Source organism: Trachemys scripta, chromosome 8 (assembly GCF_013100865.1).
Source record: "Trachemys scripta elegans isolate TJP31775 chromosome 8, CAS_Tse_1.0, whole genome shotgun sequence".
In the NCBI taxonomy this organism is placed as follows: domain Eukaryota; kingdom Metazoa; phylum Chordata; order Testudines; family Emydidae; genus Trachemys; species Trachemys scripta.
This window is the reverse complement of record NC_048305.1, coordinates 106,505,720-106,532,157: the sequence shown is the minus strand read 5'-3', so window position 1 is coordinate 106,532,157 and position 26,438 is coordinate 106,505,720. Positions and strand designations below refer to the sequence as shown.

Here is a 26,438-nt window from a genome sequence, read left to right as displayed (position 1 = left end):
ATGATGGGTAGGTAATCCCTTCTCACTGCGCATGGTTTGAATTTGGCACAACAGGAATGTGAAAGGGAGAAGGGGAAATACTGACCAGACCCTCGGAGGGGCCAACATCTGCATGAGTCATCAGTGCACATCTGGCTCCAGCACTGGGATTGGAAGCTCCCATAGCAAGTGGAGATGGAAAAGATCGTTGCCGCACCAAGTGTAGCCATCTCCCAATAAGGACAGGCACAGACCCCCCCGCCCCCGAGGGGACATTGGGCTGACACCACACTTGTTATTCCTTTGGACTGACCCTGCCCAGATGAGCTGAAAAATGCAGAACTAGGTTTGTTTGGAGGACGGGCCTCCTGTTTGCCTCACAGTGCGCCAGGATAACTGAGCAGCGTGACACTTTGGGAGCCACAGGGCGATGGGGCAGTGCGGGCTAGAGCTCAGAGGTGGCAGAGGTTAGGAGTTGGGAGTCCTGGGTTCTGTTCCCAAATCTGCTGCTGCCTCGCCGTGTGGCCTTGGGCCAGACATGTGGCTTCTTCGTGCCTCAGTTTCCCCATCTGTAAAATGGGGTGGATAATGCTCCTCTCTCCCCCACCCCATGCAAAATGCTTTGAGATCCTCGGTGTAAGTGCAGGGTCTGATTTACCCTTTCGACAAGAGGGGTGATGTGATCAGACTCCTCCTGATATGAACCAGAGCTGGTGTCGTGTCACACAGCTCTCTGATGAGGTGCTCCGCAGAGTATGTTTGGAGCTCGAGTGCTGATCTCTGCCGGCAGGGGCAGGTGGGAGCAGGGTGCCGTACATGGCGTGTGTGGCTGCTGTGGGGCCATCCCAGGACCGGAGAGCTGTTCACGGCAGTCGCGTCTCTGAGGCTGTCCTGCAAAGTGTGAGTACAGTCGGGCTTCAGAGGGAAACGGGGGCTTTGGGCTCCTGGCAGGATCAGGCCCTTGAACAAAGAGAGACGAGATAAGCCTGGAGGCAGGTGAATCCTGCGTGGGCCCAGGCCAAAGCCCTCTTTGCATATAGCCTGGGGGCGGGGGGATCTCAGTAAGGATGGAGAAGATCCATTCGGGTGAGACCTGCTCTTGCTTGTTTTCTTTGGCCTCCTCTAATGGGGCGGCCGGGGGATCCAGGTGGATGGGCTTTGAAAGGTGCTTACACGCCGGAAGCAGAGAGAATGGGTTTGGGAGGCTGGATGACTCAGGGGACTGGCAGCGGGTTTCAGACCTTTCCCCTCCGGGCTGTGACTTGAAAACCAGCCTAAGTCGATAGCGAGTGGAAGCTGTTAAATCTGGCGGCTGCTTAGAGACCCCACGTGTGAAATTAGTTTGATCAGGCTCAGTCCGGTTCATGGTGGGACAGGCGCCCACATCACAGCGGGAATTAACAGGGTCCCCGTCTAGTCTGTGCCGGTTCTTATCCCACCCTCCTCCCCAGAGGATCTGAGAACTTTCCTGTCGTGACTAATGTCTGTCACCTGCCATTGGTTCTTTCTCTCGTTCTGCCCCCGAGGGGAGAATTGTATGTGCAGTGGGGTGCTTTGTTTTGGTAGGGTTGTTTTAATGAGTGTGATTAACGGTGTTATTGATGGACATGCTGCTGTGTTGGGTTTAGCTCGGCGAAGGTGAGGGCAAAGGCGGTTTGGATGCTGAGACACAATGGAGACTGAGCGCCCCTCTCTGCCTAAACAGGGGTCATTCCAGGGCAGGGAAGGAGCTCACCTGTTGCAAGCGTGGGGGGAACTGCACCTCTTTGAACATCAGTCTGTGGGTCAGTGACTAGCTTAGGTCTAGGGTGCAGCTTATCAAAGGGAAGGTTAAGCAGTGACTTGATCACAGTCTACAAGTACTTCTGCGGAGAAGAGATTTCTGCTAGCAGGGGGTTCTTTCATCTAGCAGAAAAGGGGAGAGCATGATCCCATGGCGGAAAGCTGACGCTAGACAAGTTTGGACCAGAAACAGGGCACAATTTTTTTTACCAGTGAGAGTCATTAACTATCGGAACAACTTACCCAGGGGTGTGAGGGATGCATCATCACGGACAGGCTTTAAATCAAGACTGGCTGCCTCTTCCTAAAAGCACTCCTCCAGGCCAGACACCAGTCCTGGACTCCGTGCAGTAATCGCTGGGGCAGTTCTTCAGCCTCTGTCATGCAGGGGATCGGACTAGAGAACACAACGCTCCCTTCTGGCCTTGCCATTGGTGGAGCCGCGACGCTGGCTTCTTTCACCAGCGCCGGGAAATCCGATGGCAAAGTGCAGAGAAATCCCCTTAAAATGGGTAAAAGGATGAACTGGACAATCTAAGAGGAGCGCTCTGCGCGGGGACAGCCCTGCTCCCAAGAGAGCCCAGAGGCCATCTGCGGCAGGGCTGCGACCCTTGCTTTGCATCCTGGGTTGCTCCCAGGCTCAAGTCACACAGCGTCTCCAGCCACCCCAGCTTGTCTGCAGTAACAAAGTGACACCCAGAGGAAGAGCGAGGGGCTCAGAGGAAGAGGGAGGGGCTTGGAGGGCTCCACTAGGTAAGGGGGGGCATCACTGCATGGCACAGGGTGGGGAACGGTGAGAGGGGTTTAAATCAGTCACTGCCAGCGCCTGGGACCTCTTGTTTGTTGTCTTGTTCTAGGAGTTTGCTTCTGCTCTGTTCCCCTGCTCACTCATTGTGTGTATGGCAACTGGATACTGGAGGGGGATGCCGGAGTCAGGGGTAGATCCCGGAGGGGGGTGGATAGACGAGATGGCTAGAAATCATGGACAGGTTCCAAAGGGGAGCTCTGTTTTCATCTCCAGCAAACTCTGCTCCCTCAGACTTGGAGGTTGGTCTCCTCTTGGACTGGAACTGAGCCAGAGAAGCTCTGGCCAGTCAAAGCTCCTTGACGGACGCGATGGATCCAGGACGTGATGGAAAAGGCACATCGATGTCCTAGCGAAACACCCACTGGACATTCCTTGGGTAGCAGTGTAAGCTCAGAGCGCTCACCGCCTTGTCCTGTCCAACACGCTCCCCGACTCCCTGGGTGTATAATTTGCCCATCAGCCCAGCCGAGGAGCTGTGTGTGTTTAATTTGGGGGTGATTGTTGTGAATTTTAATGTAGGTGCTGCTTCTGCTTGTCTTTCCTAGATTTTATAGTGGACCTCACTCTGCATCTGCTACTCAATCTCCATCTCTTCCAGTTGTGAGACCCCCCCACCAACACTGCTGTTACCCCTCAATCCCGCCCCACATCCCTCCTGGCTGATCCAGCATTGAGCTACCCAGACACACGCTCTGCCAGTGCCCCTCAATCCCCACCTGCAGCCCCCCTGCTATTCCAGCCCTGGGATTCCTTACAGCTGTAGCAATAATGCCTTTATTCTATCACAGGGCTGTTATCTTTTAAAGATCTGCCCCATACCCAGTACAGAGGAAGAATTATGCCCTATTAATAGTACCCTGATTTTTTATGGCAATATCACTTTATAAACATAAAATAGACAGGACCGCTTTCCTGAAATGCAGCTACTTCTGGGGTGGAATATGGAAGCTGTTTAACAGCGCACCGTAACGCTGGAAGTGACAAAGAATATTGTTTCTCTTTAAACCGGTGGGGGAAATGTGGGTGGGGAGACAGTGATACGTTGAGTTGGAATTTAGCCAGGATGCTGGGGTTGCCAAAGGATCTTTAGTGAGCACTGGCCATCAGGGATCTTTGTTTTGCATCTCAGTCAAAAGCCAGCACAGCACCCCTACCGAGGAACGGTCCAGTAACCACCGAGAAGCAAGCGTGCCCCCGTTCAATCATCCACACCCCTTCCTGCAACAGTGATCTCCCAGCTACGCCAGAAACAAACCTCCCTCTGCGTAGCAAAAGACCAAATGCCATCGCTTCCCAAGGCCGTGAGCCTCACGGGTAAGCCCAGAGGTTTCTGAGTGCCGTGAAGGTGTCCCAGACATTGTCTCTCTTCCAATCAATTTTCCTGATGATTTCTTTCTTGTTTTTTAATTGATGAGGGGCAGGTCTAAGGCGGGTTGCCAGCGGCACCAGCCAAAGCCTCTCCGAGGCGTCTCTGGAGCCAGAGGCCTCGTGCTCGGGCCGTGGCGTGTAATGAACTCTCCAAGGACTCAGCTCATGCGCTATATGAGCTGAAGAAGCGTCTGGCCCAGCTGTTAACTGTCCCATTTAACATCATCAATTATTAACCTCATTTTGAGGTGGGTCGGTGACGGCTCGTGCTGGTCTCATCAGCCATTGTGCAGCTTCCGCCTCCGCCGCTTGGTGCGGGTGGATTCCGCGGCAGCGCCTCGGGGCTGGCGCAGCTCCAGGGGGGTCAGCGCAGCTGCTCAGTGGTCAAGGGGTGGCCGCTGGCCTGGTTTATGGGTGCCCTGAGCAGCATGTGAGGTCACGGGAAGCTGATTATGTGCCTGCCCTGTGCATTTCTTCCCCCCCACCCTTCTTTCTTTGATCATCAGCTCAAATTTGTCTTCAGTTTGAATGGCCGCCTTGCTAACCACGAGGGCAGGGGGCCAAGCACAGCCAGGATCTGTCCCTGGTGGCGGTGGCTCCCCAGTGGATACAGGGTCCCCAGGGACAGCCCTGGGGCTGGGGGAATGCAGCAGGAGAATCCCTTTCCAAATAAGCCTCTGCCCCAGGGCTCGCTGCAGCCACTCCCCTCCCGAGCTGGCAGTGGACGCTCTTCCCATGTATCTCTCTGATATTGGCTGCTGCTCCCACCTGCCCCTCTGCATTCACCCGGGCTGGGGTAGGTGCTCCCCAGTTACCTGTTACCTTGCTGCTGCTCTCTTCCAAATGGGCAAGAGCCTTTGACCCTTAAAAGTCTTGGCCATTAATATGATATCCTGTTATGCCCTGGCTCGTGGGCGTGACAGCCCTGAGCCTACAGGATGGAATCAGAACCGCTCAGCCGTGTGTCAGAGACCCTCAGATGCTTAGAATTTACGGGGATTCTGCTTTCGCTCCAGTGGCAAGAGTTTGTGGGTTGGGAGCAGGAGGGGCTGGGGCTGTTCCAGGGCTTTCTGAGTCAGGTGTTTTCTGGGACGTTTCAAGAAAAATGAAAATATTTAGTTTTGGTTAAAATTTTTCACAGATTTTTCAGCAAATTAAAATGAAATGAAAAAGAACCACTTTGTGTGTTGTGTCTCCTCCCCTTCCCTCCCCCGCACACACGCACGCTTTCTTCTTCCTCTCCAAAAGAAAAAAGGGAGGGAAAGTGAAAAATCAAACCAAAATAAGCATTTTGAATGGAAATGAAATGAAAATTTTTGAAAAACTTTGGTCAAAAAATAGAAAAATCTCAGCAGAAAGGGATTGATTGATTGATTTACCTGCGATGTCTGTTTCTGTCTAACAGCAATTTATCACTGAAAAAATATACAGACAAATCTGTTTTGACCAGCTGTGCTAGCGAGTCCTGAATGGCCTTGGGGTGCTGCCTAGTGATAGCCCCGCTGTCTTGGCAGGCTGTGTCAGAGTGAGTGAATTCCTGTAGCCTCTGCCTGACAGGGCACATCTGCACACAACAGCTGGGAGCGCACATCCCCACGCAGGCAGACAGACAGACAGCTCTGCTTGAGGAAGCGTGCTAGAAATCTCAGTGTGGCCGTGGCATGGGCGGTGGCTTGGACTAGCCACCAAGTACAAACCCGCCTGACCTCTGGGTGTGTACTTAGAGCTGCCACCGTGGCCACACTCAAGCAGAGCTAGCACGGGTCTGTCTGCCCACTCTAGGAATCACGCTACCAGCTGCTGTGTAGACACATCCCCCATCTCATGCATGGTCTGAATGGAGCCCAGAAGACTATGGAAAGGCTCAAGGCCCTTTTCCCCAGCGGTTCACCCTCTTCCCCCCGGGTTACCGTAGCAGAGGGAGACTGCTCAGTGTCTCCGTGCAGTATCCAGGCTAGAGCCCTAGCCTTTCCCGCTGGATTTCCCAGGCCCCTTGGCTTGAAGCTACACCTGGAGAGTGCAGAATGGCCAAGGTCAGAGGGGGTGGCTTCATCTCTGGTGGCTTTAAAGAATCAGAAGAGCAAAGAAACAGCTTCCCCACCCTACCCAGCCGGGCTAGGGAAGACAGAGAGGTGTCGTGCAGACTGTGCCCCAAGAGCAGGAACCTGTATGCCCAAACAGACCTGCCAACAGAACCCCGTCGGCGCTAGCCCAAGAGGCCAAACTCCAGCCTGCAGCAAACAGCTGGATGACCCCCTCTACTCCAAAGAGAAAGGGGTAACGAGAGCTCAGTCCTACCGAACCCCAGCCGATTCCAAGCATTGAGGGCTCGATTCTGTCCTCTCTAACTCACATGAGTGCTACTGTACTCCCATTGATTACTCACAAAGGAAGTATCAGAGGGGTAGCCGTGTTAGTCTGGATCTGTAAAAGCAGCAGAGTCCTGTGGCAGACGTATTGGAGCAGGAGCTCCACTTCACCCCCCAAAGCTCATGCTCCAATACGTCTGTTAGTCTATAAGGTGCCACAGGACAGTTCGCTGCTTTCACAATGGAAGGTGAGCGGAATCCGGCCTTTCCTGAAGAACTAAACCCACAGGATACAAATATAGGACCCAATCTTTTACTCAGTAGGTATCAGGCCCATGAAAGTCAGGGGGAGTTTTGGCTGAGTAAGGACCCCGGGGCTTGAGCCACAGGGAGCAAAGTGTGAATGTCAGGAAAACCCCTCCACTCGCCATGTGCCTAGAGACAGATGAGGAGAGCAATGTGGAGAAGTGGCAGTGGATTTTGTTCTTCACACCCGGACACTGCACAGACCTGCTGTGTGCCCACCACACAGCACTCAGCCTACACAGGTGTAAAATCCTCTGCACGGCAATAAAACACTCACATCTAGTCTATATATTTTGTAATCCCTTTAAAGGTTTTTTTTCTTTAAACCCCTTGCCCCAGCTCCCTCCCACTCTCCCCCCAAAAATTATTATAAAGAATTATTGCCATTAGTATGTCTTTCCCAGTGAAAGGAGAAAATCGCCTCATTCATAATTTATACCCTCAATTACTATTAATAAAGAAATATTTCAGCAGAAAATCGCCTGGGAAAATTACACGTAACATTGCATTAACATTCTATTTGAACATTTTCATCACATTTGTTATAGAGTTAATAAGAGGGATATGCTCCCCTGACTTCTTCATGAAATTATGGGCTGCCTATGAGAGTTTAATCTTTTAGACTTTATATAATATATTCACTTTACTAATTGAGCTATCCAAGGAGCAGTTAGGGATGTTCTTAAACGTGGAAGACAAAGTAATCAGGGCCATGACTTCCTGACTGGAGGATCCGCTTCCGGAGATGAGGAGCCACCCATGTGAATTACACACACATGCTTACCTCTTCTCGCTTACCTCTTCATCAGCACCACCACAGCCATCGCCAGCATCACATGCGGATCTGCTGCCCTCTGTTGGGAGACGCCAGGTGGGGAGCTGGACTGGGCGGGGTGCTCTCCGTCCTTCTGACCTCCCTGATCAGTTATGGTTTGCGACTTTGGGTGTCTTTGTCTGAGATCTAGGGCCGGCCATGCTCTGCAGTGTTGAAGAGCTTCCAGCCAGCCCCGGATGCCAGAGTATCTGAAACGTGTGTTGGGTCAAAGGGAATAGGCATGGGAGATAAGACTGGAGAGTGATAGCGCATTCACCAGCTCCTTGGGGAGGGTGGTTCTGCATGTGATTTGCCTCCACCTGGAACACCACGTTGACCCTCCTTCTGGACGATCTCCTTGTCTCAAAGGAGCTGAGCCCCAAGACAGATTAGGTGGGGAAGAAGCGGAAGGCTAAAGAAAGCTACTTGGGAGCAGTGCAGGAGAGGGGACCTTGGAAAGGCAGAATGAGAGAACATGGCTATCATGAAAACATTCGTAATTTGAGCTCATTGGGTCTCGGATTCTGATTGCAAAAGTTACTGTAATTTGTACTTAGAAGTTGTAACAAGAACAGCATCTCTCAAGAGTGTTAAACAAAGGAATGTGTGTGAATAGAATCCATAAGGCACAGAGTGTGTAGATAGACTGTGTGTATACACATCTCTGTGTAGCATATACACACTTCCCACTCCTACGGTGTAATAATGCTTTCCCCGCTCCAACCAGCAACCTCAAACAATGAACGTCGCCTCACCCTGCACTGCCGCCCTTTTACAAATGGGGAAACTGAGGCACAGAGACTTCAGTACCTTGCCTAGGGTAAGATGGCCAGAGTAGAACACAGCCCCCTGTCTTCCAGTCCTCCCTTTCCACGAGACCCTCCTTCCTCCACACACACCATCCGCGTGTGATATCAGGCCCCGGGTCGGTGGGAGGCTGTCCCTGGACTATAACAGACTTCGGTTCCTGGCCCACACCGAGTCTGAACAGGGGGAGGGCTGTTGGCTGATCAGGCATAAGCCCGTGCAGCCCGTGCGTGGGTGCAGAGGGTCCACCATCGCCGAGCAATGGCCATTGCTGCCCCGGCTGAGAGAGAGGACAGGGCCCAGTGCTGCCGTCGGAGCTGCCCCCTTCAGAGTGTCCTCAGCACCTCTTGGATCCCCTTTGCAGCCACTAGGGGGTGAGACGGGGCAGAAGCCGGGAAGTGGCGCCCGGCTGTTGCCAGCTGCAGCCTGGCGCGATACGTTGAGATGCTGATTGCCAGCTGTGTGCGCGGGACCCATGTGAGAGCAGAGCCTGCCCCGAGGGCCAGGCCAGGAGAATCCTACCCTCCCGTTCGCCAGCATCGCAGAAGCGATTAAAAGGTGCTGTGGTCACATGGCAGAGGGAACCAAAGGGTTAACGAGAAGATTCTTTTTGCGCATCAGAATTCGTTAGCTGGGATTCATGAAATAACGTCCGACCCTTTGGAAAGGCCCATCTGCCCAGGAGAGAGCCCAGGCGACGGCAGTGTGGGCCGCCCTGCCTGTCCTGCCCTGCCCTGCCCTGCCCTGCGGGGTGGCCACATGAGCTGACAGCCAAGGGACCTAGCACCTGTCTTTGATCCCCTCCAGACAGCCCCTGGCTGGCTGCAGCCCAGCCTCAGAGGGGAGAGTGAGAAAGTGGGAACGGGCTAAAATCCCCGCGACCTGCCCCTCCAAGCCTCCCACCGCCCATCGCTTTTGAGAGGCTAGGAAGAAATAAAGCAAGCCAGCGTTGCTGAGCTCGGCAGTTGCATCCCCCCCCCCATGTAACTTCTGTGCGTCAGGGCACGCGGGACCCAGGAAACATCCAGCAGCCTCTGGCAGAGCCCTCGCAGGGCGGCAACCCTCTTTCTTCTGGCTCTTTAGTTAGCTGCTTTTCTGCCCCCCACCCCTCCTTCTGCGGAGGAGCCCCTGGCCCCCTGGGGTTAGCATCTGGACGCTGGCCCATCGCAGGGGAGGTGGCTGCTGGAGAAAGGGCCCAATGGAGCCGTAAAACTGGTGGCTACTCATCCAGCACAGGGAGCTCAAGGCGACATGCCGGGATTTCCCTTCCCCCAGGGCGTGTCAGGGTCATGGGGACAGGTGCAGACCGTCTGGATCCTTAGCCCTTCGCTGGCTCTGTGGTGTGTCCTAGGGCCAGCGACTTCGCGGTGCCGCTTGCTGCCCATAGACCTCATGGCAGGGGACTCCCAGCAAACCAACGGTTTGCACCCACCTTTCTGCCCCAGAGGAGAGGAGCGGTCGGGGACTTTCCCAGCGAAGGGCTTCAGTGTGCGCACAGGCAAACGCAAATCACGTGACAGCCACCCCTCTCCGCAGGGGGTTGAACGGGCCACGGGAGCACCCCCAGTTGGGTGGCTCAGCCAAGCAATTGGGGAGGTTCATTTGGCAGAGCGCCGCGTCGCACAGGCAGAGAGAGGCCTTCCGGGGCAGTCTGCTTGCACCTTGTCACACACAGAGAGCAGAATCTGATCCCGAACTAAAAAGGTAAAGACAGAAACATTAAGGTTGGATTGCTCCAACATCACTTCCACAGGTCAGTTTAGCTGCCCTTGCTTGCACGGTGTCTGCTGTTCACATCGCCCCTGTGTCTCGGACTCCCTTCGAAAGCCCATCAGCATTCCATTTCGGCCTCGTCCCTCCACCCCTCCTGGGACGTCAGAGACAGACCGAGGGGGGAACGGACTGCGCGTCTTGTGAAACGCCTGCGGTTGGTTCTGGGCAGGATGGACCGCACGGTAAACAGGACAAGGCTTGTAAACAGCGCTCCAGCTGGGATAAATTTAGCCTGTTGGGGTTGCAGCCCCGGCGCGGCAGGACACGGTGTCAGGGCATTGTCGAGGGGTGAGGGGAGAAAGAAGCTGAATAAACAAACACAGCTTGTCCCTTTTTCTTTTCTTTTTTTCGTCCCAACGTTGTTATTTCAGCCGGACAATTGCTCTGCAGATCGAGGGAACAAGCTGGCTCCCAGTGCCTCCCTTTCGTATTGTGTTTTCTCATGGGAATCTGTCCTTGCGTTTGCGTGTGTGTGTGTATCTGTGTATAGACAGAAAATAGTCTAGATAAATATATTTATACTGGGGTGGAGTATATTTACTTTCTTAAAACTCAGGTGAGTCAAAATATGTTGGATTTTGCTACCGTGGACGATTCTGCTTTTCCTGAGCGTGTGCAGCACACAATAATGCTCATGTATGCATGTGCTTGTGCATACGTGCATATAGTTTACACTCGGTGCATGTTTGTGCAAGCGTGCATACCTTCTGCACACTACATATGCATCTCTTAAGGACAGGGAAAGCTTATGGAGTTGGAAGGCTTTGCAAGACGTTCCAGCTCATTTTGGGGAACACAGAGAGGGGGAAGCGAATTGCCTAAAGTCTGTGGCAGAACTAGGAAAAGAACCCAGGTATCCTGACACCCAGCCCTGTGCTCTAACCATGGGATCGTCCTAGGTCTCAAGAGTCACATGCGTTAAGCGTTTGGGTCAATTCTGCTTTGCTAGGACGCTGGTCTGCGCTGAAGGCTGTGCGTTAGAGGCATCCTCATTTTCATGTCTTAATTTTATTTTCCCCACATCTCTCCCTCTCGCTTTCTCTCTCTCTCACACACACAAACCTCTATTGGAAAAACGATTTTAATACCCATGGCACATTGTCCGGGTGTGATATACAATCCAATGGCATGTGGCATTTGGAAAAGGTCACTTCTCCCATCAGGATTCATTATCCTGCTTCAGCCCAGGAAGCCACAGGGTTACCAGACCCCTTGCCCCCTCCCATGAGGCATTTGGAAAGCTGAGAGCGGGGATGAGGAAGCTTCATGGGTAGGGCTGGAAACTGAGCAGTGTCAGCATGGTCCCCGCAGCTCCAGAAGCACCACGCTATGGCTTCTCCAGGTAACGGGGATCTCCCTCTGTTGGCACTAGTAGCAGGTCCTGTATCCTCTCTGTGGAGCAGCCACTAGAGGGTGCTGTCACGCACCTCGCTTATCATTTCCACACCAGTAGTGCCAGAGGCCGCAGGCGGGGATGGGAGGGTAACGGCTGGGCCGTGTTCTGATGGAAAGATGGCAGGTGCTGGCCCCATCTCCCATTCCAGGTCAGCAGTCCCAGGGGAACATCGCCTCTTCATGTTGCGTTCACAGGCTTGTCCGACTGCCCTCTGCCGGGTGACGTCAGCGCTACTTAGCTGTGCGCTTCTTAGCTGTGCCTACAACACGACGGATTGTCCTGGAGCGGGGTGGGAGTCTCCTGAGTGGCTGTGCTGGGTCACTCTGTTGACTTCAGAGAGGTCACAACAAGTGGAAAACTGGCTCAGTGACCCCAGCAGAGTGAGATCACGCATGTGTTTGGCCCCTGTGGTTTCCTCCTTGTTGGTCCATCCAGCAGCTCCCATGAGACATCAAGTGTCTTCCATTCTTTAGCCCAGACCGGTGAAACCTGGCCATGCTGGCCCCTCAGCGGCCTAGCTGATGAGAGGTAGCTGTGAGAGCTCTCATCCCAGCCCTGCCTCTGGAGTCACTGTGACCTTGGCCACGTCACATCACTTCACCTCCCTGTGCCTTAGCTTCCTTCTCTGTACGTACTGCTCATGTCGGGAGCCTGGCGGTGTGACTGTCTGTGCATTATCCCCGGGGTGGGAGCGGGTCAGGCTTAGGATCCAAGTCCTGTGTGCTTTGCAGTCTCTGTTCCTTGCCGCGCGGTGCCCTGCCTCTGCATGGACCCAGAACGAAAACGCACCTCTTCCCTGTTTCACTTGTTTTATTTTTCACTGCGCTGGTTTTGAAGCGTCCCTTCAGCTCGCAGCTCATGACGTTGGGCTGATCCTCCAGTGGCGAGGAGAAACCTGTGCAAGTTCTGGACGCCCAGCTCCTTCACGGTTACCCTCCCTCGCGTGGCCTGCCTGGCAAACTCCTCTTGGCACTTGGGCCTGTCAGCTGGGGGGCACTTAGAATCCTCTAGGGCTCATCCCTATCCTGGGTGGGAGAGCCCTGGTGCTGTGCAGAATGCACCAGGCTTTCACTTCTGCAGAGCTGTGGTTGAACTTTGCTGTGGTTACAGTGAGTTTGATTAGTCTCAACCCAGCTCCTCAGAGAGATTTGTCCACCCCAGTGAGCACCCTGAGCAGCCGAGCGTGGCTGAGGGTGGGGGAAAGGTGCAGGTCGGGATTGAGAGGCACTGGCAAAGCCGTGTGTGTGTGTGGTGCTCAGGGCTGGGTAAGGACTGAGAGCCATCAGCGGAGCACTCTTGCCTTTCCTTCTGTTCTGTTCCGGTTCCCATACGCTGCCTGTCGGTGTGGGATCTGAGCGCCAACCCTCCAGCTTTTCCCTGCACTACCCTTCCCAAACCGTTCCCAGGGAACGCTGGGGATCACAGTCTGAAGCTGCCTTCAGGTCACACACATGGGACAGCAAGGCAAATCAGCCCACTTTGTGAGGCCTTTGAGATGGTGACTTCAGGCCTCTGTTTGAGGCCTGGAGCGGGGGGTCTATTTTCCTAGTGGGTCGTATCATCCAGAGCTGAGGTGGGGAATTTCTCTTACGTACGGCTGGGGATTTCCTCGCCGTTCCCGTGTGTCCTCCTGACAGGTCACCTGGTGGGTGAGCCACAGGGGCTTGGCCTCAGGAGTCCTGGGTTTTCCGCCCGGCTCTGATACAAACTCCCTGGGTAAGTGTGGGCCCTGCCCCTCCTTGGGCCTCGGTTTCCCCACCTGTAGACAGGTGAGTTGTGAGAGGGAGTGTTTGTGCAGTGCATTGAAGATGCAGAGCCCCAGGCGTTTACTGGAAGGGCAAAGTCTGATGGAGGAGCGCGTCTTCCTCGGGGCGGGCGGGGGGCAGGGGGAGCAGAGGAGTGGTTGTTCCAGGGGAGCAGAGAATCTGATGGTTTTTGCGGAGGGGAGAGGAATTTGATGCCTGCTGCAAGATGACTTAGTGTGCAAAGGGTGATGGTAAGCGAAGCCCCTTCCTGCCATATAAACACCAGTGAGTTATGGGTACCCCAGCCTCTAATTATGCAGTCAGCCCCAAATAGCTCTGTCTAACGAGGCTGACAGACTAATATCTCAAGAGCCCTTAATGCGTTATCATCTCTCGCTGTATGACCTCATATTTATAACTGCTCTGGTGGGAGGTTGAGAAACGTCCTTTTCTCCCCCCCCCCCATAACCCCCCCCAGAGCAGGGGCTCCCCAGCCTCATCTGTTCGGATCAGGAGGAGAGAGGAGAAATCTCCCCATCCATCACCAGTAGAGTTCGCGCAATTAGATGATTAAAGACATTTTTTATAATATTTGGAAGAGGCTTTGAAACGTCTCTCAGAGAGCGTGATTAATGCCTGCTTAACCCTTCCCTGGCCTGGCTGGAGAGCCCGCCTCGGAGGAGCCCCAGAGCAGCATTGGGCCGCCCGGCGGCTGCAGGCTGCACACAGCTCTGTTCCTCTTCGCTCCAGCTGGCGGTTGCAAAGCCCCAGGCCCAGATCCCTGACAAGGTGTGATTCATGGGCCCAGGGCACCTGCAGGAAGCACAGGCCCCACGGCAGTTCCTAACCCAACTGGGACTTGGTGGTTTCTGAGGCTTCAACGGCTCAAGGGCTCAGGAAGTGAGCCCCCCGAGGCTGTTATGCAACAGGCTTCACACACAGGGTCACACACATGCCGCACTTCTGCCGCCACGCACGGTCATGCTTCCAGTTCCGTGCCCCACACTCAAGCAGGGCCCAGCACACACACAAATGGATGGAGATGAGGGTTCTGAGGGTCTGACCCCTGGGGCCTGGGGTCCCTTAGCCCAACAGGGAGAGAGAGGTAACACCAGCCTAACCCACCACTTCTGCTCTCCTCCGAGTGTCGTTAGATCTGTGTCTGCCTGTCTCTCGCCCCCCATCTCTCCCCTAGCTCTCTGCCCACCCAGTCTCTGATGACATTGCTAAGGTGCCTATCACTGGGAGATCTCTTTAATCTTGGAAGGATTCGCACAGATTTTCACAGCCACAAATGCTGGCTGGGCACCTGTGAAGGTCAATGGGATTTGTGCATTGGGGAAACTCCGCCTTCATGGTTCGTTTCCCAGAAGTCCCATCTGTGCAGTGGACACTGGCTCCCCGGCAGGCACAGTTAATAGCTAGGGAACCCTTTCGCTCCTTTAGCTGATGTTAATTGTTAATTATTCCAACATGGGAGTGGCAATTCCTCCTTGAACTTGGGAACTAAACCCTCCTCCTCCGGTCACAGTGGCAATATTTCATAATCTCAATTTCTTGTCAATTGATTGCCAGATAGAAGCGACAGCCAAAGAGGGCCACAAGCGTCTGCGACCACCACCCACCGCATGGTTTTAGCTCTGCCCCTCTGTAAGTTTTCATTATTTTATTCTTCTTGTTGTTGTTGTTATTGAGACAAACTTGAAAAAAGTAAGAAAGAAAGAGACACTTCCTGGTCGTACTTCCGTTTATAACTAGCTTACAAGGGGTTAATAATGATTAATAGCTGTTTTAATTAATGGTTAATCTGTCGTTAGAGAGTCCAAGAGGTCACAGGTTTATTATAATCATAGCTTATCACTCACTGTGGCAGCTTCTACTCGTGCTTATAGCCGTGTATCACACATGCTGCTCCTATCGGTAACACGCCTGTAATATCATTGATTCACCCTTTGTCAACTACTTATAAAGGGAACCATAATTAAAGCATGACCAAAATCCTAATAGGTCTGGAGTCAAAGAACCCTACAAAATGGCTGGGCAGGAGTTTGTTATTAGTTTTAACATTGTCTTAGTTGACTGGGAGACACGGGAAACAGAAAGAGACAAAACTAAAAATCCATCTGAATAGGGTTCTCTGTTAGCGTGTGCAAGGACAGACACAGGGAATCATCACAGCACTTCTGTTCATTTTATAGTATCCGAATCCTCTTAAATCTTGGGAATTCCTGTCGCATCTGAGTACCCCTCCGCCATCAAGGAACGGAGTCTGCCCCCTCGCCCCCAGCCGTGAGGCCGGACAGGAAGGCAGCCCCATTTCATGGGCGGAGCACTGCGAGAGATGACACAGTTTGCCCCAGGCTATGCATGGCATTTGTAGCAGCGCCAGGAACAGAGCCCAGCTCTCTTGTGACCCGAGCCAGCACAGGGCCTTGAGCCACCCTGTGTGCCTGGAATGCTGGCTTCCTCATTTTATTTCCCTTCTCTGCACTTTCCCCCTTGGAGCACTAAAGATGAGTCCGTTGGCCTACCCGTGCCTGCCCCCCATGGAACGCCACCTTCCTCGTCGCTTCTGTTCCCTCCGGTGAGCACGAAGGGTTCCCCCAGATTCCCCCCCCCCTTCCAGCTCCCTTGGGGTTCTCACTCCTGGTGCAATCCACACACCCCCACCTCCCTCGCACTGAGGTATCGGCCAGGAGCCTGCAGCAGGAGGGGTCAGGCAGGAGAGATCAGGGTGGCTCTTAGCAGTCTGCGGGAGGGCAGACCCTGCTCCCAACCCTAGCAGCAAAACACCGGTCCGCTTCCTGGCTCCATGACCCCTACTGTTCCAATTGAAACCCTCAGAACATGGCCAGTCCTCAGCGTGACTCGACAATTTCCCCGTGCTCGCGAGGTTGTCTGTGGCCTTTTAAACTCACATGTCCTGAGTGGAGCTCTCACGGGGGGGAGCCTCAACTGGCCATTGGCTAGGCGGGGCAGTATCATTATCTCCATAGTCCTGATGGGGGAAACTGAGGCACAAAGAGGGGAAGTGAGGTGGCCAAGGCTGGACATCAGGACTCGAATCCAAGAGTCGTGGCTCCTAGTGCCACCTGCTATAATCACTAGATTGACGCTCTTCCTTGAGCTGGGAGGGAGCTCAGAAGTCCTGGCTCCCAGCCCTCTCCCCCGCTCTAACCACTGGAACCCACTCCTCTCCCAAGCTGAAAGTAGGAGTCCTGGCTCCCAGTTCCCTGCTCTAATCCGCTCCATCAGCCTTCCTCTCCTTTGGGTGCCTTTTCCAAAGTGTGGTTCGATAACCTCTGGAGATGCAGTGATGAATCCCAGAGACACTGGAATCCCACCCACCAGCTCAAGGTCTCTGGGGTCTCCGAGGGAGGAGACGATGTTTAAACAGACTGACACAGACATAGCTGAGCCCTTGCAGGCAGGAGTGAGCAGCCGTTGCCGGGACGTAGCTGCTGCCAGAGGTGTAGCAGTGGCGAGTGGCCCTGTCATGCCCCGTTTAGCCAGTCACGCAGCCTCTGATGGGTCAGGTAATAGCCTCGCAACACACCTCTGGGGAATGGACCAATACCGTTATCTCCATTTTACAGATGGGGAAACTGAGGCACAGAGCAGGGCTGTGACCTGCTCACGTAAGTCCTGAGCTCTTTGCAGCCAGTGCTGTGTGCTAATCACTAGACAAGCTCTCTCCATCCTCAAGCAGCCACTGAGCAATGAACAGGGACGAAAGCTGTGCTGACCCTTCCACCAGGTGGGCTTGGGGTACACAGTGGGGCCCTGGCTGGTTGGCTGTGGGTGCCGCCAGGGACATCTTAGCCAGCAACTCTCACTAATAAAAGCTGGGGTAATGCAGCAGAGAGAACCCCATGCTGGGAGGCAGGGGTCTCTAGAGATGAGAGCAGTGGAGCCAGTGTCAGGTCTACTAGGGCTATTCCTGTCTCTGCTACTGACTCCCTGTATGACCTTGAGCAAATCCTGTCAACCCTCTGTGCTTCAGTTTCCCCCTCTGTGAAATGGGGATGATAATATCATCGTTGTGATCATCAGGTTCTCTAGAGCGCTTGGAGCTCTGCACAAGGAAGGCCCTAGAGTAGGGCAGAGCACGGTGCTGAGCTGTTAATGTCTCCTCCCCAGAGCCAGGCAGTCTCTCACCCCTTCTCTGGACCCTGCTCAGGAAACCATCCTCCGCAACCTGACTCCCTGAGCGGTCACCTTTATCATCCCTATCCCTCCCTTCATTGCGGGGAGGGATAGCTCAGTGGTTTGAGCATTGGCCTGCTAAACCAGGGTTGTGAGCTCAATCCTTGAGGGGGCCACTTAGGGATCTGGGGCAAATCAGTACTTGGTCCTGCTAGTGAAGGCAGGGGACTGGACTCAATGACCTATCAAGGTCCCTTCCAGTTCTAGGAGCTAGGATATCTCTATTAATTTAAATCTATTTATTTCCCGCCAGTGATGAGAGAGCTCGGCTGCCTACCACGGCGGGCGCTTCCCCTGGTGAGCAAGGCCCGGTCACGTTCAGCTAGTTCCTTGTCTGAGGCAGGCCCGAGGGCACCACTGCTGAGAGCCTGGCCCTGAGAGACTGCTGGGGGCTGGCGCTCTCCCCTCAGGAAGCCAAGGAGCGAGGGCTTTCTGCAACTGCTCCCCAAGAGCTTTGACGCATCGAGGGGGCCTCCTCCCAGCTGAGCTCCCTCTCCCCTGCGCGGTGTCTCTGCTCTGCTCCCTGCCAGTGGCCGAGGCTGCTGCCCGCTGTCGGGTCACTGCGCTAGCACCACCCCCTCTTCCAGGAGCTTTGCCAGCACTTCCTGGAGCCGGGAACCCTGCTGGGGGTCGCAGGACCGTCCAGTGTCAAGCAGTTGTTTGTAGGGGTGTTGGGCCCAGGATATTAGTGACAAGCTGGGTGAGGTGATCTCGTTTACCGGACCAGCTTTGGTTGCCGAGGGAGACCTGGAGAAGAGCTCTCTGTAGCTCACAAGCTTGTCTCTCTCCCCAACAGAAACTGGTCCAATAAAAGAGATTACCTCACCCCATCCACGCCCTTGTCTCTCCTGGGCAGGCTCCAGTCCTCTCAGCCCAGGGGCCCCGCAGGCAGAGAGGGGCTGAGCAGAGCATCCCACCGAGCCCACGCAGTCCCCCAGTTGGCCTTAGGAAAGGGGTCAGGCCGGGGGTGCGGTTTTTATCTTCCACTTTGCCTGGCCTTCCTTCCCGCCCAGCCCTCCCATTCCACGCCCATCCAGCTAGACAGGAGGGAGCTGAATTTAGACACACCTGCCCAGCATCACATCCCAAGTGCTTGTCTGCTCCATCGAGCGGCCCGTGGGTGCGGTTCCTGGCACTGAGGAGTCCAAGCAGTGGGAAGGGGGTGAGGCGGCTGGTGCAGGCGCTGTGCTCGGGCCGGGGGCAGCCAGGGGAGAGATGCTCCAGACCCCCTGGCTCCAGACCCCACTTCATTGCTTATTCCTGGGTCATTACATTCGACAGGGAAAATTTGTTTCTGTCCAGAGCAGATGCCCGGACAGTCTCAGGCCTCTTGGGAATTCATCATCCCGAGCATTTGTTTGTGGGGCTCCAGGACCCTCTGCCCCACAGACCAGCCACAGGCCCTTTTCTCAATCTCTCCCCCGCATACACAAAGAGGGCCCTTCCACTCCCCCCACACCGGGGGGAGGGGACTAACACACACACACACACACACACGTCTTGTGCGTTGGGCTCAAAGCTGAGCTGCTCCAAAGGCTGCCTGGATTTCGGTCTCCAGAAGTGCAGATTCCCTGGCCTGGCCTGGGGTTGGTGCAGGAAGCGGGTGTGGGAATGGAGTCCTGAGGGCCCCTCCAGCAGCTCCTGAATCGCCACCTTGCTCTTAGCAGCAGCTTCCACCAGGATGTGCTGGGTGCGCCTGGGGCGGAGAGGATTGTGATGCAGGGCTTGCCCTGTTCGAGGTCAGAATAGCCCATAGCAGACCAATGGTCCATCTCCTCCACTCTCTTGCCGCACAGGAACAGAGCAGTTGCCCATCTAGTCTGGTACCCCGCCTCTGCTGTAGCAGACAGACCCTGGGGAGCTGCGGGTGCTCGGCACCTCCAAGGATCAGATCAGAAGTGAAGTGTAAGCATCTCCCAGTCAGCTCAATGTCGTTAACTCTGAACCCTAATGACAGTTGTGTAATAATGCTTGTATTGTGGAATATTTCTACAGTTAACGATCATGAAGACTAGAGCAGCACTGACATTTTTAATGACTCTGATCATTTGAGCAGAAATGTTCAACGACTCTGAGACTGTGGGCTGAGTCTGGGATTGTGAGTGGAGTTTGTGTTTTCCCCTTCAAATTGACCCCCTTGCTGCATTACATGAGAAAAGGCAGTGAGGCCAGCTCGCCTGGCAGTTTGCTTTCTCCCATCACATCCTGGGGGCATAGAGGTTTGTCCCTGGAGCAGCTGGGGTAGGGAGCATGTGTTGAATGAGATGATAAATGGGCCGCTGCGCAGTGTGATAAATGGCGAAGGAGCAGGGAACCAAGCCCAGCCATGGTGATACAAGTAGCAGTCTGTCTCCCCACTCCCTGCCCCCACTGCCATCTCCATCCCTCTGAACAGCATGTGAAGAAGGGGGGTGGTAGGAAGCCCAGATACCAGGCCAACCTTTGGCACATTTATTGACACTCCCTGAGTTCATACCTCAACTCTACAATCTTTCCCCAAGATTATTAAAAATTAATTGATCTCTTTTATATCCCCCCCGATACCCAATGCGGCTTCGCGTCGGGGAGGAAGGTGGGGATGTGTGTAAAAAACACACTGATAAATGTTAATTACTCTTTTACGGCCCTTGTCAAATTCCAAAGCAAGTCGTAAATTCATTAAACTCTAACGGATTAAGCACATGCAGCTTATTTAGTCACCATAAACAAGATCATTTGGATGTTGATTTTTCCTTTTTTATTGCTCCGGCAGAAAAGAAAAAAATAGAACCAGGGAGCAGTTGGTCAGTTACTAGGGAGTCTGAAAAGTTCGGGGTTTTTTTAATCCCTTGCTGCAGTAGCTCCATGGGTGCTCTTTGTATTACAATAGCACCTAAAAGCCCCAAACCAAGACCTGGGACCTCACTGGCTGCGTGCCCAGTAAGGGAGAGTCCTGCCCCAAAGAACTTACCGTCTAAGCAGACAAGGGAAAAGGGAATGCAGCGGTCGGTGGTAGAGCAACGAATAGAACCCAGGAGTCCTGATGCCCAGTTAAGTGCCCTAGCTACTAGATGTTGATGCTCTTCAGTAGTGGGGCAGGGTCTGGGTGAGAGATGGGACAGGAAGTCCCTTTAATGGGATTCTACCCCCGCTTGGATCGGGCGACCTAAACTCTGCGTGTCAGGAACTGCCCAGTGGTGACTTCCATCCAGACTGTGGGCTGTGCTCTAGATGCACGGGTCTGCGTTCGGCTAGCAGGGGGCCCAGCAAAGTACCTCCGCTCTCTGTGCTTTGCAGAGCCCACATTGGGCCTAACGGAGAATTCGCTCCAAAGAGCAGCTAGGATATCTCCCTCCCCAAGCCCAGTCACGGGGGTCAAGAAGTGCCCTGGGAGTTGAGGAGTTACCATTTGACCAGGGCTCCCCATAATGGGAACAGGAGGTCCCCATATCCACTGTGCTTCCACCCACATCCTCACTCTGCAATTCATTCGCCCGTTGATTAAGCAGCCAGTGAGGAAGGGAAGGCCAGTGGAGCAGCTCCTGGCCAGCCTCGGGGTCACCGCGGCCATGGAGTGGCTCGACGGCTGAGCATGCAGGTTCACCCAATGCAGCGGTTTCCACTACACCCCCAGGGGCCAGAGGCATTTTAACCATCTAGACCTGTGCTGCTCTGTATCAGCACCCCTCCTGGGGTCGCTGCCCTGGTGCTGCTAACCATGGGGATTTTTAAAGTCTAGTGTGACTTTGTCTCCTGGCCATTTCCGGCTGATCCAAAGAAGAAGAGCCGTGATTTAGGGCCCTTCTGCTTAAGAGACCTCATCAGCGCTTCTCTTAATGGAAATCCTTGGTAGTGCTGGAGAGAGAACCTGGCCTCCTTGCCCCCTGCTGTCCCTTCGTCCTTGTGTCTCCTGTCTGCGCCTTTCCCTGGCGTGCGGGGAGACACAGCGAGCTCACCAAAGGGTTGGCTGCTGGGGAATCGGTTTGAGGGTGTCTCTGTCTGATCAGGAGTGTGGACAGCGGTTTCCTGGGCTCTGCTGGTTCATGTCTGTGATGCGCTTCGGAAGCAGAAGGCCCTGAGTGTCGGGTAGTCCCTGTTATTTGGCTGGGAGTAGTGGGGACTAAACCCGGACAGAATCACCTGAAAAGCCACATGTTTTCCATGTGTGGGTCAGTTTGGATTCCAGCCCAGAGCTCAGTTACAGCCTCGGCCTCCCCTCTCCACTGGCTTCCTTGGGGCTGCAGGAGAAAGATGGGAGGTGGATCAGGACCAGCTTCTCCAGGGCTTCATTTCCCGGCAGTGCTTTCCTCTTTTCAGTCTGCAGCCTTTTCCCGCGGCAGGTACAAAGTGCACTGATAAGTCTGCACGGGGCATCTGTCCCAGCCAAACCTGGCAGCAGGTTTGCAAGGCCAAGCGAGGGTCTTTTCACCACATTTAGTCTCACGGTGGTCCCCCGCCCCCGCTCCAGACTCTGAGACCTCCTCAGGGCCGGCAGATTGGTAAGCGCAGGGCGGGCAGTCAGGGGTTAACGGAAAGAACGTGCCCCATGCTAAGCAGTAGCTAACAGCCACTAGCTAATAACTTTATGGCTTCAAAGCAAGGCATTTATCATGCTGAAGTTTGTTTATGCACTAGTTATATGGCACATTATACCAGATCTGTGTTGGGCTGATAAATTCTCGATGACAAGCAAGGCTACCGAGGGGACTTACTGAGTCCAAAAGACCAGTAGCTTTTTCCTGAACTCTGCTTTCCGAGATAAGGGCGGTTTTTCCCTCTTTTGTTTTGTAAGGAGAGCAAAACAAACCAAACCAAAAAATCACCTCCGACAACCTGTAAACTTAACAAAAAAACGTGAGGGATTATTTTCTTAGCAATACATCACCCAGTTTCCTGGGCTTTTGGATGGGGTGGCTGGCTGTTACCTTTCACACGGATCCCAGGTGATCACCTCTCTTCTGGAAAGTCCTGAGTTTGGTCCCCCACTTGGGGTTGTGCAGAGAGCTGGTGTGGGCCCTGCCAGGGGCACTGTGGGCAGGACCACCCAGGTGAAAGTGGAAGTTAAAGTACCCCATGCACTTTTTGAACCTGACCAGCCTGGCCAACGTTCCCTAACTCACTAACACAAGATCTAATATTAATAATTACAATGATTATTCCTAGCCTCCTGACCCCCCTAAAACGAGGTGGGTTGGTTTTATTCTCCCCATTATATTGATGGGGAAACTGAGGGGCTGTAACCTGCCCAAGATGATGTAATGAATCACTGGCAGAGCTGGGAATAGAGCCTCGGTCTCCTGGCTGCTCGAACCACTAGCCAACATTCCTGTCCTGTTCGCAAGATACCTTGAGTATGTCTGGGGCTCTGTAAAGCCAGCCTCCCTCCCGTTTAGCATCCCAGCTGCTGGAATGCCCACGAGAAGCCCTAGGCGGACACCCCAGTGGGAACTCCTGTATCTCTCCCAAGGAGACAGAGGTGGTTCAGTTCTAGTGAAGTAGCACAGCCCTCGTGCCTAGTGTCCGAAATGGAGCAGCGCGGTTCGTTAGGGCTCTAGTTACCTGAGCTCCGCTAACACGCCCTCCCAAGCTGTACCCAGCCTGGTGATGTGTCACCAGCCTTTGATCCTGCAGAGCTGAATGCAGAGGAGGTTTCAGTTTCCCCCCTGCTGGGAACGCAGCCAGATGAACTCCGTGGCCTCTGGCATGATGGTGCTGAGAGCTGAACCTGCCCAGACTTGAGGGCATTGGGTGTACGGATTCCTCCCCCCCTCCTCCTGGTAATCAGAGCAGCGCCCGCACAAGGGGCTTGCAGAGAGAAGTGAGAGGGCACTGGCTGTCAGAGAGCGGGGGCCAGTTAGCTTGGGGACAGGCGAGACTCCGAGCAAGAGGGTCAGCTCCCATGTTGATGGCTGTAGTGTCACACCCTAGTTAGGGAGTTAAGGGGGCTGTTCCCTTCCCCGAGTTGGCAGCATCACTGCTTTGCCAGTGGCCAGAGCCCCTGCCCCTGTTCTGCTGGGTTCACCCCATAGCAGCAGGTGGGGGAGATCTCTGCGTTCCCCTCCCCTTGTCCGACATGGCTCCCACAGGTCTTCTACTGGCACTGCAGCATGTGCGCACGTGTGTTTGTATGTTCACATCCGGGTGTTGGTATGTCCCTGGGTGTATGGGTGTGGACATGTATCTCTGTGTGTATGCCCGTGGGTATTTGTATGTATGCGCATGGCGGCGTGCGTGGACCGGCCCCTGTAGGCTGTAAATACTGCCGGCGTGTCAGGGAGGTTGAGCAGTTTATAGCTCAAGGTCAGGCCCATGAATCATAAAGAGGTGTCGGAAGGAGCATTAACTCCTAGCCTTCGCTCAGTCTCTGGGTGGTTTCAGGCGGGGCCCTGGAGGCAGTGATTAAAGGGTGCACCTTCCCCTTTCAGTTTTACGGTAAAAGGAAAGCAGTAAATGAGAGGCCCCGGGCTTGGTGCAGGCCCAGCCTCGGCTACCTGGGGTACCTGCCCTGCTGCCCCCCAGCTGTGTGGTCAGTGGAGCTGTGCGGCTCATCCCTTCCCCGCTCCCAGATGAAGGGCTAGCACCGAGGAGGGGCCCAGGGCTAGAAGCCTTTTCTGAGCTGCTGGTAGAGCCCTCGTTCCTCGTAGCTGGGGGTGGGAAAAGCACTCCTCGCCCACTGAGTCTCTGCTGCCCCCATGGGCTCTCCCCTCTTCGGAAGGGTTTTCCCTGCTGTCTCTCTGGGCCGTGCTTGCTTCCTTTGCACCCCCCAAGCCCGGCCTCCCCTTACCACACCAGTTGGCATCCTAGCCGGCCGAGAAGGGCTTTGAGCAGCTCCCTTTGTAGCCTCCTCCTGCGGCGTCTCTCAGGCCTGGCAAGGCAGCGGCCTTTTTGCTCTGCACCTTTTTACGACTCCGGCTATAATTAACTTGAGTAATAAAATTTTTTGAATCCAAATAGATATAATTAACATTTAATGCCCGTGGTTTTTTGAGAATCGTCAGGACTATTAAGAGCTGGGTATTGATTGAAGAGGTGAGGCAGATGTCTCTGTTATTGGATTGGGATTGCAGGGGCCAGGGGAGAGGAGGAGGAAGAGATGCCAAGAAAAGGACCTCCTGCAGGAGGGACTTAGGGTCCCTGCCCCACGGTGTCTCCTTTGGGCTTCTACAGCTCCCCCTTAGCCCTGCCCCTGCACCCCGCCCTTCCGTCCTGGTACAAGTCTGCGTGTGGGGAGCAGAGCGGTGGAGCTCCCGATAGCGAGTGGAAGTTGGCTCTGGTTGGGAGGCGGCCGGACACCTCTTGTCTGATGATGGGCTGTGATTGCCAGCCTATCCCCAGGCTCCTCCTTTCTCTTGGAAGGGTGAATCGGTATTTCCAGTGCTGTAACATCCTGTTTGCCGTACACCCGTCTCTGGAATCCATGCACAAGCCTGGGGTGTGACTTCACCCCGGCTCACTCTCCGGCCAGGTGGATGATCCGCCAGAGCTCTCGGACCTTTCCATTGGTCCTGGGTCAGAGGGCATCAGTTCTGGGCATCCCTGGCGCTCACATAAATTCCCCAAAGGGCGCCACCTCCTGGGGGAGGCATTCCTAGAAAAGATGTTTAAAATCACGACTCCCCCGCCCTGCACAATCTTTCCCTTCCTTATCCTGCTTGCAGGGCCTAGTGGTGAGAACAGGGGCTGGGAGTGAGGATTACTGTGTCCTAGTCCAAGTGCTGCCACTGACTCACGGTGCGATGGCCCCTTTCTGGGCCCAGTAATATTAGCCCACCTTTGTCAAGTGCATCCAGGCCAATGGATGAATAGTGCAGCATACATGCCCAGTATTATTAGTAGCTGGGCTTACAGTACTTCTTGTGAACACGCCATGCTGTACAAGAGATTATGTAATCATGCAACTGGCTCCGAGAACTGCAGGGCTTCTGCAGCGTGGGCATGAGAGCACCTCTCCAGATCTCAGCTTGGTGCCTGACTCTTCTGGGCCAGTCCCAGAGCCCTCGTGCAGCGCCTGGGATCTCGGAGGCCAGGGTGACAACCTGGAGTGTAGGACTGGTAAGAGAGACAGCCTATGGGACACCGAGCTGATCAGACTGACTAAAAAAGAACACGGCCATCTCTCCCTTAGCTGCAGAACCAGAACCTCTGTTATCCTCAGCCGTGGCCCCCTGCCTCAGGGAAAGCTCAGGTTTTGCGATCAACTTCTAGCTCCAGACTGGGCCAAATCAGAACTCGGAACCAAACACCCCTTTATTTGGGGAAGGTTTGGAGCTGGGCTCACTCACCCAGTTTGACTCCCTCTCTACACACAATTCAAATGGGGCTGCCCCTCCCTGCCTAACTTGACCTCCGTGCCCAGAGGCCACGGAGATGGGCTCACGTTAAATCCCTGTGGTGGCTCCACCCTCCGGAGAGCTCTGCCCAGACAGCATGGGATGTGCCTTCCAGCTGGACCCGTTGTTCTAGGGCGGAGGTTTGCGGCAGAGAGCCCCCAGCTGAGCTGGGGAGGCAGAGAGAATGGAGAGACTAGCAGCTTGCCGGAAGGGAAAGCACTTCTCCCTCCCCATGAAAAGTCCTGACCCCCTGGGAATCAAAGCTCAGAGCCCTGGAATTGCTGGGGCTGGCGGTGCTGCTGGATGGTGCGATAGCAGGCGCGAGGCGGGTCAGCAGAGCAGAAACCAACACGCACAAAGACATAGGCAGCATTTCTATTAATAAATGCAGGCAGTAACATGCCGTGCCAGGGGCTGGACCCAGCACAGGCCTGTCTCTGTGACCCTGTCCCGACTGGCACTGCTGGGGTACCTGCAGTGCCATCCCGAGGCACCCCTGAGCTCGCCCTGAATGCACCAGCCAGCACAAAGCTGCCTTTCTTTGCTGGCACACAAGCGCTGATTGTTCGGACACTTTCCCTGCCGCCGCCTTGTGTTTCTTTTATTAACCAGAAACAAAGAGAGAACTTTCGACTGCGGCGTGTCAAGAGCCCTTTGGATTTCATTGGGCTTGGGTGACAATTTTAAAGGCGCCAGCAGTGCTCTAGTGGCTTGCGCATCATGACTCCTGGCAGAGACGACCTGTGCCTACTGGCTGGGGGTAGAGTGAGGGCAGCCGGCTTCACGCAGCGTTACTGAGCATGCTCGGTACAAGCCAAGCTGCAAATCTGGGGGGT

General features: G+C 54.4%; 1 protein-coding gene across 3 annotated transcripts in view; it reads left to right on the top strand.

Moving 5' to 3' along the window:
* RNF220 (ring finger protein 220) overlaps positions 1-26,438 on the top strand; it is a 327,682-nt gene that overhangs the window by 123,118 nt on the left and 178,126 nt on the right. Inside the window, exon 1 of one of the 3 annotated variants that reach the window (XM_034778231.1) lies at positions 14,680-14,737. The exons of the other annotated variants lie outside the window; for them this stretch is intronic. Coding sequence (XP_034634122.1) covers positions 14,716-14,737 — 22 coding nt within the window. The 5' untranslated portion in view covers positions 14,680-14,715. Of the gene's footprint in view, positions 1-14,679; positions 14,738-26,438 lie in introns of those variants that run through there. 3 annotated transcript variants of the gene reach the window in all.